The 15,888-nt window shown below is 35.3% G+C and overlaps 1 protein-coding gene across 1 annotated transcript in view; it reads left to right on the forward strand.

Moving 5' to 3' along the window:
• The window catches only part of RIBC2 (RIB43A domain with coiled-coils 2), a 57,615-nt gene that overhangs the window by 25,479 nt on the left and 16,248 nt on the right, over positions 1–15,888 (forward strand). The window contains exons 3-4 of the mRNA XM_053716253.1: positions 141–485; positions 5,017–5,135. Of these exons, the coding sequence (XP_053572228.1) occupies positions 141–485; positions 5,017–5,135 (464 nt within the window). The remainder of the gene's footprint in view (positions 1–140; positions 486–5,016; positions 5,136–15,888) is intronic.

Genomic DNA, 15,888 nt, shown 5'->3' on the forward strand with positions numbered 1-15,888 from the left:
CTAAATTTTATTTATAAGATATACATGTTATAAATATTGCCCGTAGTATGTAATCCTTTCGCACTTTTTATGTACTTTTACAAAATACATATATACATGGATTACAATGATATTATTTTTAACTTGTAAGTCCCTTTAAGATACACAGAGGCTACAACATGACAAAATTGTCTGCTTGCTGGATGAAAGACAAAAGGAAGATATCAGAAACCTGAACAAAGCCACCAATGACTTCCGATTGTGCTTTCAAAAGAAGGAGGATCGTCGAGAATATGATCTGTATGACCCAAATGCATTAAAGAAAGATCTGCCTCCACGTATATCTGATGACGATAAGCGATGCAGTATTTCTGGTGTTCAGCGACTGATGGGAGAAGATTTAAATAAACTAAATCGAAAAAAAGAACAACAGGAGCAGTTGCGAGAATGGTCCCTGCAGCAGCAGCAAGAATGGGCAAAAGCATTGGAGGACAAAAAGTTTGCAGGTATTGTTTGCCTATTTATATTTAAATTAACACAACACAACATATTCAAAAAAATTTTTTTTTGCTTTTTAAGAACTTTAAACATTACAATATATTTTTACTTTGTTACTTGTATAGAGCTTACAAATATTCACCTAGATTACGAGTTTTGCGTTCGTGTTTTAACGCTGAAAAAATGGCCATTTCAGTGTTAAACAGCACTGCAGCCATTACAGGTCTTGTCGGTATAGCTGTACCGCAAGCTGTAACTCAATGTCAGTCCCGCACACGTAAAAATGACGTTTTTTCATGGGACTTCCATAGCGCAGCTATTTCGAGTTTTGCAGTGAGGCTAAAAAGCTTGGGGTGCAGCCTATACTGACAATATCTGTTTCGCAATCTGACAGCAGTAGTTATGAGTTTTATGCTACAAAACTGTTACATAAAACTCATAACTAAACTGTCACAAAGTACACTAACACCCATAAACTACCTATTAACCCCTAAACCGAGGCCCTCCCGCATCGCAAAACACTATTTTAAAGTTATTAACCCCTAATCTGCAGCTCCCGACATCGCCGCCACTATTAAAAATTATTAACACCTATTCCATCGCTCGCCACCACTATACTAAAGTTATTAACCCTTAAACTGCCGCCCTCCCGCATCGCAAACACTAGTTGAATATTATTAACCATTAATCTGCCGTCCGCCCACATCGCCCCCACTATACTAAAGTTATTAACCCCTAATTCCGCCGACACTATAATAAATATACAAAATAAACCTATTAGCCCCTAAACTGAAAGCCCCCACATCTCGATAAACTAATTTAAACTAGTAACCCCTAAACCTAACGCAACCCTAACACCTCCTAACTTTAACATAATTAAAATAGAGCTAAATTAAACTTACAATTATTAACTAAATAATAACTATTTAAAACTAAATACATACTTACCTGTGAAATAAAACTTAAGTTAGCTACAATATAACTAATAGTAGCTAGCTTAGGTTTTATTTTTATTTCACAGGTAAGTTTGTATTAATTTTAACTAGGTAGACTAGTTAGTAAATAGTTATTAACTATTTAATAACTACCTAGTTGAAATAAATACAAACTTACCTGTGAAATAAAACCTAAGCTGCCTTACACTAAAACCTAACATTACAAAAATAAAAAGCCTACCATTACAAAAAATAAAAAACACTAAAAATAAAAAAAATAAAAAAACCTACCATTACAAAAAATAACAAACAAAATTATACAAAATAATAAAAATTATTCCTATTCTAATACCCTTTTACATTTTTTTTAAAAAAACACCCCAAAATAAAAAAGCCTAATCTAAAATAAACTACCAAGGGCCCTTAAAAGGGCCTTTTTTGTGGGCCCTTAAAATTGCCTTTTGTAGGGCATTGCCCTAAAGTTAACAGCTCTTTTGCTACAAAACAAAACAAACACCCCCTAACAGTATACAAACCCCCAAAGTCACAAAATAAAGTTAAACCTAATCTACCCATTGCCCTGAAAAGGGCATTTGTATGGGCATTGCCCTTAAAAGGGCATTTAGCTCTTTTACCTGCCCTTAAAAGGGCATTCAGCTCTTTTATGAAATGCTCAAGCCCTAATATAAAAATAAAAACCCACCCCAAAACGAAAAAAATAAATTACACAAAATAACAAACAAATTATCAAAAATAATAAAAATTATTACTATTCTAATACCCTTTAAAAAAAAAAAAAAAAAAACACCCCAAAATAAAAAACCTAATCTAGAATAAATTACCAATAGCCCTTAAAAAGGCCTTTTGTAGGGCATTGCCCTAAGTTAAACAGCTCTTTTACCTGAAAAAAAAACCCACCCCCCAAACCCACAAATTAAAAAAAACTATCTAAAAAAACCTAAGCTAACCATTGCCCTGAAAAGGGCATTTGTATGGGCATTGCCTGTAAGGGCATTTAGCTCTTTTGCATTGCCCTAAAAAGGGCATTTAGCTCTTTTATGAAAAGCCCAAACCCTAAACTAAAAAAAAAAGCTCACCTGTTTGTAAACTTGTAATGGCTGCGCAATAGAGGGTTAAATAACGCAACTTTTTTGCGTTTGATAATTTCCCTATAGCGCGCATAACTCGTAATCTAGCTGATTGTTTGTTATATTAGTGCTGAGAAATCTGTTGGATCTCTACAAAGATTATTATAATAATAATGTTTGTCTTAAAAGTAAAGACTGGCCATAATCATGTATAAAAAAAACTTAGGCTTAAATTGACACCCTAGTTTAAAAATGAAATGATCAGTTTTTTATTGTGAAACAAGATTTCCTTTACACATGATGACCTTGATACTATGCAGATCGCTAAAATGGAGTCACTACACCACAAAGTAGTGATACTGCTTTCACATAATGGCCTCCTAGGTGCTACAAACCTTGCACCTATATTACATAACTGTACATATAAAATGTAACTGTAACCCCTTTACACTGAAAATAAACTGAATGCCCCCCCCACACTTAACCCTCTCCAAGATGTACTTATCCCCCAGCACAAGTAAATGTTTCCCTTAACCCTAAAGATGACTCAAATACTTCTTAGTCCTAAAAGCAAGTCAACACTAAGTTAACAGCTTAACCTTGCTTACACCCCCAGGTCAAGTTAATTAAATAAAAAAAAAAAAAAAAAAAAAAGTATATGTAAACATTGGCATGTGCTGAGGGACTGCAATGAGAAAGTATCCTTATTTAAAAACCCCCCACTCATAGCTCACAGGAGAGTAAAAAATTTGAGGGACCACTTGGTTAAATCCGATGTGGGCCCTAGTAAAATTAGTGTACAGTCCTGTATTACCAAGAAAAACTATGGCTCATATCCCTGTCTTAACTGTATGAGTTGCAGTTCCATAATAAAAGGAACATTTTTTCACCACCCATATAAAGGTACAAAATATGAAATCAATGGCTACTATACATGTGATACCACTCACGGGGTATACCTTATTAAATGCCCATGTTCTTTGTTCTATATTGGCGAGACCACTCGCAAGGTGAAAGACAGAATGAGCCAACATCGCTCTAATATACGTTGTGGCAATACTGAAGCACCAGTGTCTAGTCACTTTATTACAAAAGGGCATAATATTAGCCAGATGAGGTGGCAAGTCATAGATCATGTAAAAACACAGAGAAATGGACAGGACAGGGAGAAAGTTCTCAAACAAAGAGAATCTTGGTGGATACATAAATTGGAAACCATGATCCCTAAGGGGTTAAATAAAGAGTTGGATATGTCTGTATACCTGTAATAAAGTAAAATATTAGAATTGAGATAAATTTCAAATAAGATATTCAATATGTATATACACACTATGCTTGATACATGTAGCATTATTTAGTACCAATAGTGTAACAACTTTGTAACTCTTTCTTTGTTTTTAATATATTTGTTTTTAATGTTGTATAGTTATACATGTGGTCACCACTAGATGGTATCAGAGAGACATTAAGTGATGAAAAATTGCCATTTGGCGCCAATACATAAGGTATAAAAGCTTACACATCACAGTATTAACCCATGCATGATTAAGGGAAATTAATCCCGAAACGTCGCGGTTTTATTGTGTCCTGAAATAAAAGAAATTTGTCATTTGGAGTGCTGTGGACATTATCATCTTTGTTACACCACAAAGTAGTGATACTGCTTTCACATAATGGCCTCCTAGGTGCTACAAACCTTGCACCTATATTACATAACTGTACATATAAAATGTAACTGTAACCCCTTTACACTGAAAATAAACTGAATGCCCCCCCCCACACTTAACCCTCTCCAAGATGTACTTATCCCCCAGCACAAGTAAATGTTTCCCTTAACCCTAAAGATGACTCAAATACTTCTCTTAGTCCTAAAAGCAAGTCAACACTAAGTTAACAGCTTAACCTTGCTTACACCCCCAGGTCAAGTTAATTACTGTACTCCCACAAAAAGGTTGACTCTAGCTGCAATTGAACCCAACTACAACCACCCCCATAATTTAACCTATATAATTAACCCTCTTCACCAGAGTTCTACAGCTACTTTCAGGTGTTGTAAAAAGAGGAGCCAGTTGCAAATATGTTGTTTGCTGCAGATAGTAGCATCAGTCACAGGATACTGTTATACCTATGTGATAGCAGCTCCATAGAAAAGAAAACTGACATCAGTATTATTTGGGAGGTGTCTTACAACTTCTGAGCAGCTTTAGTATGATGGCGCATGACCCAATGCTGGTAACGACCGTTCTTCAACAGTTATACAACTGTCGCTCTCAGTAGCCAAGCCTATGAGTTTAATCACTGTAATTTTCCAAATAAACCATCTGAGTCAAATGAGCATAAGTGTAAATTTCAAAAAGAAGTGTGTAAAAAGTAACCACCTAGTATTATGCTTAAGCGGTTAGCTAAAATATAATTTTCCTCAAACCACATTGTTTATGTAATATAGAGAATGTGTTGTTTTGTGGACCACGAATGCATTCCTATAAATGAAATATATCTTGATTTATGTGATCTAGATACTATGTATGACAAGATGAGTATTAAACTTGACCAAAAGGCAGTGGAACTGCAAATGATGGAAGAAAAAGCAAAACGAGATGTGTGTTATTCTACAAAGGATTTCAACAGAGCTCAGGTATTTGCTTAGATATCACAACAGATCTGATTATGAGCAGAAAAATAAGTGAGAAATTCATAATATTGTCATCTAATGTGTTATGAGCGCTAGCTGCTAGTTTCAAAATAAATATTTAAATACAACTACGTTGTTAAGCGGCAACATTTTTTGCAGCGCTATACAAGGGTGCAGTCAAAACTGGCAACATGACAATGTAAGTAAAATGATTTAAGGTTCATTTTTGTGAGCACTTACACCCTAAAGGAGAAAATTATTAAATATATTTTAGACAGAGCCCTCATCTAGTTTTGACAAATGGTAGAGTCTGATTAAGTTAATAAACATTAAAGGGCTATTCTAGTATAAAAATAAAATGCTCTATTTCATTAGAGCATAATATTTTCCTTAAACAAATCTAATTTTTTATTATTTGTTTAACACCTTTAAAGGGGATCTATTCCAGTATTGATGAAATTTACGTTCAATTTAAAAATGGTATTGGACATTATTTTTTCAATCAAAATGATCACTATCTTTCCAAATAAAACATAGTCGAGGTTAAAATATCACACAACATTCTATCTTCTTTTTCCCACTTTCTACAGTTAACAGACGATAATGGGTGTCGATCACTGTAAACCAAAACTTGTTAATGGGGTTAAAGTGATGGTAAATCCTAGCGTTTGTAAAAAGGCTAGGATTTACCAGTGGAACAAATAAAGGGGACTTTCAGTCATGAAGTATAAAATACTTCATGCTGAAAGATCCTTTATTTGTGTGAAGCATTCGCCGCACTGAGCTCCTCAGGCAGCCACGGCAGAAGGCTATTGTGCTGTGAGGTGACTTTTCCACCTCTTAGCCAATAGCGTGCTTCGCCGTGCTAGCTATCAGGCATGGAGCCAGCTGGCCCTCACGGCTATTGGCTAAGAGGAGGAAGTGTTACGTGGGCTGCCTGGGGAGCTCAGTGCGGCGAATGCTTGACACAAATAAAGGGACTTTCAGCATTAAGTATTTTATACTTCATGACTGAAAGTCTCTTTTATGTCTTCCACTGGTAAATCCTATTGTTTCACACTTGCTAGGGTTTACCATCACTTTAATGGCGTCCATGCGTGTGTTTTGTGATTGGATAGTGTTTCTGAAAAAGTGGAAAACAATCTTCTTCTTTTTTTTTTTGTATTCATTTTGGTGTGTGTGTCATTTAAAATAAAAAGAATGCTGTGGGACATACTTTCCATAAGAAGAAACTGGTTGCAATGTATCTCATCTTCTATAACAGGATTTTAACAGTTCACAATGAAGCGATTGCCATTAGAAAATCAAGAAAATACTTATGAATTAAAAAAGGAAGATTGTAAGAATGGGATTGCTAAACACCATTTTTAGATGTTGCGCTAGTGATTTTCATTTCCTACAGATCTATTCCACCCACTACCAGCAGACTATACAATAGACATGGGTATAGGTTTAATGAATCTAGACCACATGCACAAGACAGTAGAATTATTCCAGGTTTGACATTTACCAAATGTTATTGACTCTTGAATTCAATATGTCAATTTTGTACTAGTATTGTGATCTCCAATGTCAATGTTGTCCATGGATTGTATGGGTGACTTTTCTGATATCCGATCTGTTATTTTTCAATACAAAATTGTGTTATCATTTGGATTGTGATTGGTCTAATGTTGAAAAAAGATGTATCAGGAGCTGAAAAATAGCAAATAAACACAATCCACTAGACTAGAATCAACCCCATAGTCAGAGATGCCCTCCTGGAACCTCCCATTCTAATCCAGATGATGATACAGCCAGTAACTGGGGCATGCATATGTATATCTGCTTCTCATCTGCTCACTAACTATATCCTCATAAGAGGTTAAAAAATAGAAAAAGAAATGAATTTTACAAATAAAATGCTCTATTGACCTACATAAATAATGTATTGTTACACTAGAATGCTCCCTTAAGCTTATAATAATACCCTTATATGCATCACCCAATCCAGTTTGTAAATGCACACAAATTATTGTGCCTTCAGAGACTTGAATTGTGCAAATGTAAAGAAATACCTCTATAACAGAATTTCCTGCAGTGAAACACTCTATTGTGCTTGCTAGGTCCACCTAAGAAAGTATGGAGTAGAATCATTTTTCATCCTGGAAAATTATTTTTGAGTAAAAATAGAACTTGCATTGAATAGTCAGAATCTGTAGATGTCAAATATCGGAATAGTTGGAAGAAATTACTTGAAAATGTGTCTCCCTGGAATCTTACAATTGTGTTCCTGCCAGTTGCTATATAGTTATTTTTCTAGGCCATATTTATTTTTAGAAACCTGAACATATGGTCCATATGACTTGGTTAAAAAAAAAACACACATAAAAGAATGTCCTGATAGAAATTTTCTTGACTGGGGAAAAAGCTAAAAGGCAACGTTCCACCAATTTAATATTGATTCTCCTACTGTGACAACACATACCCCAGACTCTCATTGAATGGGTGTCAACATAATAAAGAAAAAAAATCTAATGTTTTTATGGGGGTATATAAAAGCAGTTCACTTATTTTTATTGACAAACCCTCATTATGGTCCTTCTTCTGACCTGATATGTGGAGCATCAGCAAAGGCCAATACGTGGGTATAGTGTGAAATATCACACCAACCCTTGCATGGGCACAACTCACTAAATTTTCTAAAAAATGGAGCGAGTGGTGAGCTGCCTCTTATAGAAAGTAATGAAGCTGTCTGGAATGGAGTAACTCGCAAGGAACCGCAAATTTAGGAGGAACACCCAGCGCTGAAATAATTTTTTGAAGTAAATCAAATTGTGCTATTTTCAGCATCCTTTAACTTGCAATTGCTTCTAGTTTTGAATATGTGTCTTTTTCTATCAGTGCAATAAGTGCATTGTTTATTTTGTGACAAAGTCGCCAGCTTTTAGCAAGATAAATCAGAGACACCTGCAAGGCATAACAGTATATGATGAGACATATGAGAGAACTGTTTTACAATAGAAAAATAAATTATGTTTAATTTTTAGTTAAAGGGACAGTCTACTCCAGAAATGTTATTGTTTAAAAATATAGATAATCCCTTTATTACCCATTCCCCAGTTTTGCATAACCAACACGGTTATATTAATATACTTTTTACCTCTGTGATTACCTTGTATCTAAGCCTCTGCAGACTGCCCCCTTATTTCAGTTATTTTAGCCAATCAGTGCTGACTTATAAATAACTCCACAGGAGTGAACACGATGATATCTATGTGGCACACCTGAACTAGCGCTGTCTATCTGTGAAAAACTGTCAAAATGCACTGAGATGAGGCAGCCTTCAATGGTTTAGAAATTAGCATATGAGCCTACCTAGGTTTAGCTTTTAACAAAGAATACAGAGAGAACAAAGCAAATTTAATGATAAAAGTAAATTGAAAAGTTGTTTAAATTGCATGCCCTATCTGAATCATGAAAGTTTATTTTTGACTAGACTGTCGCTTTAACACTTTCCCAACTGGGTGCTAAGATTTTTTTTTATTTTTTGAACAAACATTTTTTAACTTTTTTTTTTTTTTTTTTTCAGATCCTCAACTTACACTGTTGGAAAGGTTGGGTGATTACCTTTCCAATGTTAGGTCTTGAGGGTCTGTAGCTGCTTAGATGCCTGAGATACAGGCTTCAAAGCAGCATGCCCCCTGCTCCTATACTTAACATTGTTAAGTATAAATAAAGTTGCGCAGTGATGTCATCACGTTATTGCGCATGACGTCACCACGCATAATGTGAAGCCCCGGCGAAGCCTATCACTATGCAGGCCTGATCGCCGGGGTAGGAGCGGGTGGGAGCCCCCAGATCTCCCTCAAGGTGGGAGAGTGCTAGTGACGGCTCTGAGCCATCATTAGCATTTAAGGGGTTAATGATCATTTGCAGGCTGCTAGTTTAGGTCTTTAAGGGACATTAAACACTTTGAGATGGTAATATAAAATGATAAATCATGTAACTAAAGAAAACTCTGCATTATACTATCATTATTTATTTTGTCCCCTTTTCCTGTAATTCCATTCTGAAATTGTGAGCTTTTCAGTTCCTGTTAGAAATGGAAGTGCAGAACACTGTTATATTGCACACAGCCATTGGCTGCACACTCTAGTGACCTATTTATAACTGTCCCTAATCGGCCACAGCAGAGAAGGTATCCTAAGTTACAACATGGCAGCTCCCATTGTTTTATAGACACTAAAACGTTACACTTAGTTTGTCCCTATTTAAACTAATAATACTTTAAAAAAATAATCTACATGTTATTCTCATACTAATCTTTTTTTTTAATGCATCGTTATATCTAGCATTTATTTAGAGTTTAATGCCCCTTTAAGGGAATACAAAAGTTTAAAACTTACAATGGTTGTCAGTGAAACCAGGATAGAAAGACAACATGAGACTAATATCAGTAACATGTTGTGGTGACAGTATTCCTATTTGAACATCTCATTCCAATTAGTTTTCTGGTATTATGTATTTTAAGTTATCAGACCTGTGTGCACTCATATTGTCTAGGTTACAATTGTCTGGTTATTTTCTCACATTTAAACTGTTTACTTTTATGTTTGGTCTTGTGCCAGGAGACTGATTGCTAAATACTTGCAGGCGTGACATGTGACATTTGCTTTTGCTTTCTTATTGCAATCATGAAATAAAACCTGGATCTCATGCATTTTAAATTGGATCTAAATGCTCCGACAATGGGGTGAAATAGCTAAAATGTTAACTCCTTTAAAAATATGCTATAAAATCAATACCTTTTCATACACATATCCATGCCATTTTCTGAGCATATTTAGCTGCTGATTGGTAAGTACGCTCTTGTCCACAAACTTTTTCACAAGCAAGCAAGTGCACAGTGCTTGCACACAAATTTACTGCTAACTAGACTTTAATATTGTAACAGCAAATGCAGATCTTAGAGTTAGAAAAAGTGGCTAAAAGGGTGGGGGTGTGGGGGGGGGGGGTTATGCACCTATAAAGCAGAGTACATTAAGGTGACAGTATACACCAATTTCCATATAACTGCATGTAATAGACAATACTATAAGGAAGAATATGCACAGATACTGATCTAAAAATCCAGTATAAAACCTTTTAAAAAAAACTTACTTTCGAGCCGTATGGTTAGAAAGGTGATTGAATAAGAGGTGAAAATCTCACCTCAAGAAAAATTCAGAGGTTTGAAGTGGGCAAGAGATGGGGGAATAATGCAAATTCTACATCGGAATAAAAATCAGGATTTTGTGCGTCTCCTAAAATGATTCATCTGTGAAACCCTACATGAATAACCACACAGGTTTAAGATCTATTTTCATTACACTTAAAGGGACAGTAAAGTAAAAAAAAATCTTTCATGATTTAAATAGGGCATGTCATTTTAAACAACTTTCCAATTTACTTTTATTACCAATTTTGCTTTGTTCTCTTGGTATTCTTAATTGAAAGCTAAATCTAGGAGGTTCATGTGCTAATTTCTTAGAACTTGAAGACTGCCTCTAATCTGAAAGCATTTTGACAGTTTTTCATCACTAGAGGGCGTTAGTTCATGTGTTTCATATAGATAACATTGAGCTCAGGCACGTGAAGCTCCTAGGAGTCAGCACTGATTGGCTAAAAATGCAAGTCTGTCAAAAGAACTGAAATAAGGGGACAGTTTCCAGAGGCATAGATACAAGGTAATCACAGAGGTAAAAAGTATATTATTATAACTGTGTTGGTTATGCAAAATTGGGGAATGGGTAATAAAGGGATTATCTACCTTTTTTAAACAACAAAAATTCTCTTGTTTACTGTCCCTTTAAAATTTGCCATCACTTTAAAGGGACACGCAAGTCAAAATAAACTTTTAAGATTCAGACAAGAGCAGCAGTTTTAGACACTTTCCAATTTACTTCCATTATCAAATTGTGCACAGTCTTTTTATATTCACACTTTCTGGGGAACAAGATCCTACTGAGCATGTGCACAAGCTCACAGGGTATATGTATACTAGTCTGTGATTGGCGGATGTCTGTCACATGATACAAGGGGCCAGAGTAGGTGTTAAATCATTGTCTTTTTATTATGCACTTGTTAATTATGCAAGTGTACTGCATTGAGTGATCCTTTTAAAGGGACACTGTACCCAATTTTTTTCTTTCGTGAATCAGAGCATGAAATTTTAAGCAACTTTCTAATTTATTCCTATAATCAAATTTTCTTCATTCTCTTGGTATCTTTATTTGAAATGCAAGAATGTAAGTTTAGATTCCGGCCCATTTTTGGTGAACAACCTGGGTTGTCCTTGCTGATTGATGGATAAATTCATTCACCAATAAAAAAGTGCTATCCAGAGTTCTGAATAAAAAAAAGCTTAGATGTCTTCTTTTTCAAATAAAGATAGCAAGAGAACTAAGACAATTTGATAATAGGAGTAAATTAGAAAGTTGCTTAAAATTGCATGCTCTATCTGAATCACGAAAGAAAAAAATTGGGTTCAGTGTCCCTTTAAGTTAAAGCTTTTTAACTTACTATGGAAACTAACAGGAAATGCATGTTTGGGCAGAGCTAATACTCAGGTATTAGTTGCTCAGTGGCTGATAATAAAATTACAATTTAGGTTTTTTTTACCCAGGGTTTAACTTTATTAAGATTTACAATTGCTATAAAATTGTCATTCCCTTTCTAGTCTGCTTGAGTTTTATGGGATCAGATGTTGACCTACACATCATTCTGAGTTATGAAACCAAATCAATGTAAATATTTGCATAGGAAATTAGTACATCTTAGCAAGTATCCCCGCTTGCCCCCAAAAATTCTTAATATGCAATGTTTCCAATGCACAAGAGAATTGTGGGTAAGATATGCAAATTAGGTATGCAAATTCTCAGTTTTTTTGCTTCAAAATACTGTTTTAACACAGCGATCCTTTTAAACAGGAATATGACAGCAAACCAGAAATCACTCACTATACAAGCCTGTTTCGTTCTTTTTAGAACTCATCAGTAGGAGATAGATTTCTGATTGCTGCATTGGAAAAGCTATTTTCATGGTTAAACCAAAATTCATTAAAATTATGGGGGGGGAGATAAAAAACTGAAATTAAAATCCTCCATGTCTCAAAATTAAATCAATGTAAATATTTGCATAGGAAATTAGTACATCTAAGCAAGTATCCCCGCTTGCCCCCAAAAATTCTTAATATGCAATGTTTCCAATGCACAAGAGAATTGTGGGTAAGATATGCAAATTAGGTATGCAAATTCTCATTTTTTTTGCTTCAAAATACTGTTTTAACACAGCGATCCTTTTAAACAGGAATATGACAGCAAATTTCCTATGCAAATATTTACATTGATTTAATTTTGAGACATGGAGGATTTTAATTTCAGTTTTTTATCTCCCCCCCCCCCCATAATTTTAATGAATTTTGGTTTAACCATGAAAATAGCTTTTCCAATGCAGCAATCAGAAATCTATCTCCTACTGATGACTTCTAAAAAGAATGAAACAGGCTTGTATAGTGAGTGATTTCTGGTTTGCTGTCATATTCCTGTTTAAAAGGATCGCTGTGTTAAAACAGTATTTTGAAGCAAAAAAACTGAGAATTTGCATACCTAATTTGCATATCTTACCCACAATTCTCTTGTGCATTGGAAACATTGCATATTAAGAATTTTTGGGGGCAAGCGGGGATACTTGCTTAGATGTACTAATTTCCTATGCAAATATTTACATTGATTTAATTTTGAGACATGGAGGATTTTAATTTCAGTTTTTTATCTTCCCCCCCCCCCCCATAATTTTAATGAATTTTGAGTTATGAAACCTAAGAGCTTTTGGCCCACAGCTTTTGTACAAAATAAAATCTATCCTAAAAGTTCTCCTTATTACAATTACTATGGTTTGTATTGTAATCCTTTAGCAATACTTATACTTGGTTGTTTTCAACTAAATTCACCATCAACATTCATGGGAGATTTTGTAGATTAAAAACAACGCCTTGCTAAGGGATTAGAATATACTCTGGAATGTTTCATAATCTAAGCATTCTAATTATTTAAAAGTCTCACAATTATTACTGATGTGTATAAACTTCAAATACTGAAGTACTATTGGCCTTGTAACACTATAATTAGTTACGTAACTGTTCTTTGGTCTGGTGGTCTTCATAAATGTTAACTGCTGCAATGTGCTCATTATCAGATTTAATAGCAGCAGCTTAGTGAGTAGTTGCAAAATCATTTCTTGTTTTCAGAGGGAAAATGTTCCTAGTTAATTAAATGCTTTAATCCTTACTTGTTTATGATCCAGAGGCCAGACAGCTTTTAAAACCTGCCAGTAATTAAAAAAAAAAGATTTATTTTACAAGTCAACAAGCTAATGTGATCAGATTGCATTTCTATTTCTCATTGATTTTGAGAACTTATACTGAAAACAGTGTATTAGGACATAAAATGCTCTGATCTATACCTCACCTTTTTATGATATGAAATAAAATTTTAAGTTTTTTAATCTTACAGTGTCCCACGAGTGCTGCATTTTTTGGAAGTTGCTCGATTTTGCGGCTTACGCTCTGCCGCGCTGGATTTGCACCTCACGGGGCTGTGTTGATATTCACCCTATCAGCTGGGCAGCTTGCGACTCTCAGCGTCACGCTCTTCAGCGACCTAGTCTCCATACTCCTACATTACAGCATAACACTGTTGCTTGCATAAGCAGTAACAATGTGTATGTCCCCTGCAAAGAGATTAAACACATGCTCAGCCTCAATGCATGACTGGGAGCTAGCTGAACACATCTGGTGAGCCTGTGACAAGACAAATGTGTGTAGCCACCAATCACCAGCTAGCTCCCAGTAGTGCATTTCTGCTGTTGAGCATATTTACGCATGCGTTTCAATAAAGGATACTAGAGAACAAAGTCAATTTCATAATAGAATTGCATTTAAAAGTGTGTTAATATTACATCCTCTATCTGAGTCGTGAAAGTTTAATTTTGACTTTTTTATGTCCAATTTTTTTTTTTTTTTTTTTTAATTGGTCATTGGTTTCCAAACTGCTACTTTTTTATATAAAAAAATGCAAACCTCCAAATACTAATAGCTGAATGTTTGTTGTTAATAATAAAAAAAGTATTGCAATGGACTAATATAAACGTATAAGTCATTTGTGTATTGGTTCATTTTTTCTACTTCATTCACAAATTCCCTTCAGTTGATCGCTTCCCTCTCTAAATCTCTCATTTTCATTCCCACCTACCTTTGTGTCACATCTCTGTCATCACTGCATTTAATATTTTATTTTTCTTTGTTTCATTTTAAAGGGATATTAAACCCAAAAATATTATTTTCTGATTCAGACAGAGCATAACATTTCTAAAAAGTTTCCAGTTTACTTCTATTATCAAATTTGCTTTGTTCCCATGATATTCTGTGTTGAAGAGACACCTAGGTAGGCGTCTGAAGCACTACCTGGCAGGAAATAGTGCTGCCATCTAGTGCTCTTGCAAATGGATAACATTCTTGCAAAGCTGCTGCCATATAGTGCTCCAGAAATAGGCTGGCTCCTAAGCTTATGCCCCTGCTTTTAAACAAAAGATACCAAGAGAATGAAAGAAAAATGTTGGGTTTTATATCCCTTTAATTCTGCATTTATTCATTCCACTCGACATCCTCTAACTTTCCCTTCATATTCACTAATCTCACTTTTCTTTCACTCATCTTATGCAATTTAATTTTCCATTTCCCCCCTCACTATCACAAACTATTTACCTATCCCCTCACTTACAATCCTCGTCTGCTAGTTCACTAGCTAGTTACTCCAGTCTTATCGCATGGCATTGGTTGCATTTAGCAGGGTATTGGTGGATCTTCATGGCAAATCTATTCTACCACCAGCAATTCTAAGCCATTTGGCTGGAGTACAGATACATGGGGGTCGATTTAACAAGCAGCAAATGATGCATAGACGCCCCACCGTTTCTGGTCTGTCAGAAACGGAAGTTAAGAAACAGCGGTCCGCCACCTAAAAGATACGATCGGGATGATTGACGTCCCCTGTTAGCAGCCGATTGGCCTCGAGTGAGCAGGGACAGTCAAGTCAAAATTAAACTTTCATGTTTCAGATAGGGCATGTAATTTAAAACAACTTTCCAATTTACTTTTATCACCAATTTTGCTATGTTCTCTTGGTATTCTCAGTTGAAAGCTAAACCTAGGTAGGCTCATATGCTAATTTATTAGACCTTGAAGGCCGCCTCTTATCTGAATGCTATTTGACAGTGTTTTACCACTAGAGGGCATTAGTTCATGTGTGCTATATAGATAACATTGTGCTCGTGCCTGTGGAGTTACCTAGGAGTCAGCACTGATTGGCTAAAATGCAAGTCCGTCAAAAGAACTGAAATAAGGGGGCAGTCTGCAGAGGCCTAGATACAAGGTTATCACAGAGGTAAAAAGTGTATTAACGTAACTGTGTTGGTTATGCAAAACTGTGTAATTAGTAATAAAGGGATTATCTTTTTATACAATAAAAATTCTGGAGTAGACTGTCCCTTTAAGCTATAGCAGGTCTGTTTTTAGGATTGGCTTAAATGAAAATCATAACAGCTCTTATAACATGAGGATAGGTGAGGACCAAGGTGAGTAAACAGGGGGACAGAAGAGAAGGTAAAGGGGCAATTTAAAAAGAAGGAAATGTGAAAGGAGTGTGAGAAATTGTAAAAAGGGGAAAGCAAAGGGCCA

This window comes from Bombina bombina, chromosome 6 (assembly GCF_027579735.1).
Source record: "Bombina bombina isolate aBomBom1 chromosome 6, aBomBom1.pri, whole genome shotgun sequence".
NCBI lineage: Eukaryota > Metazoa > Chordata > Amphibia > Anura > Bombinatoridae > Bombina > Bombina bombina.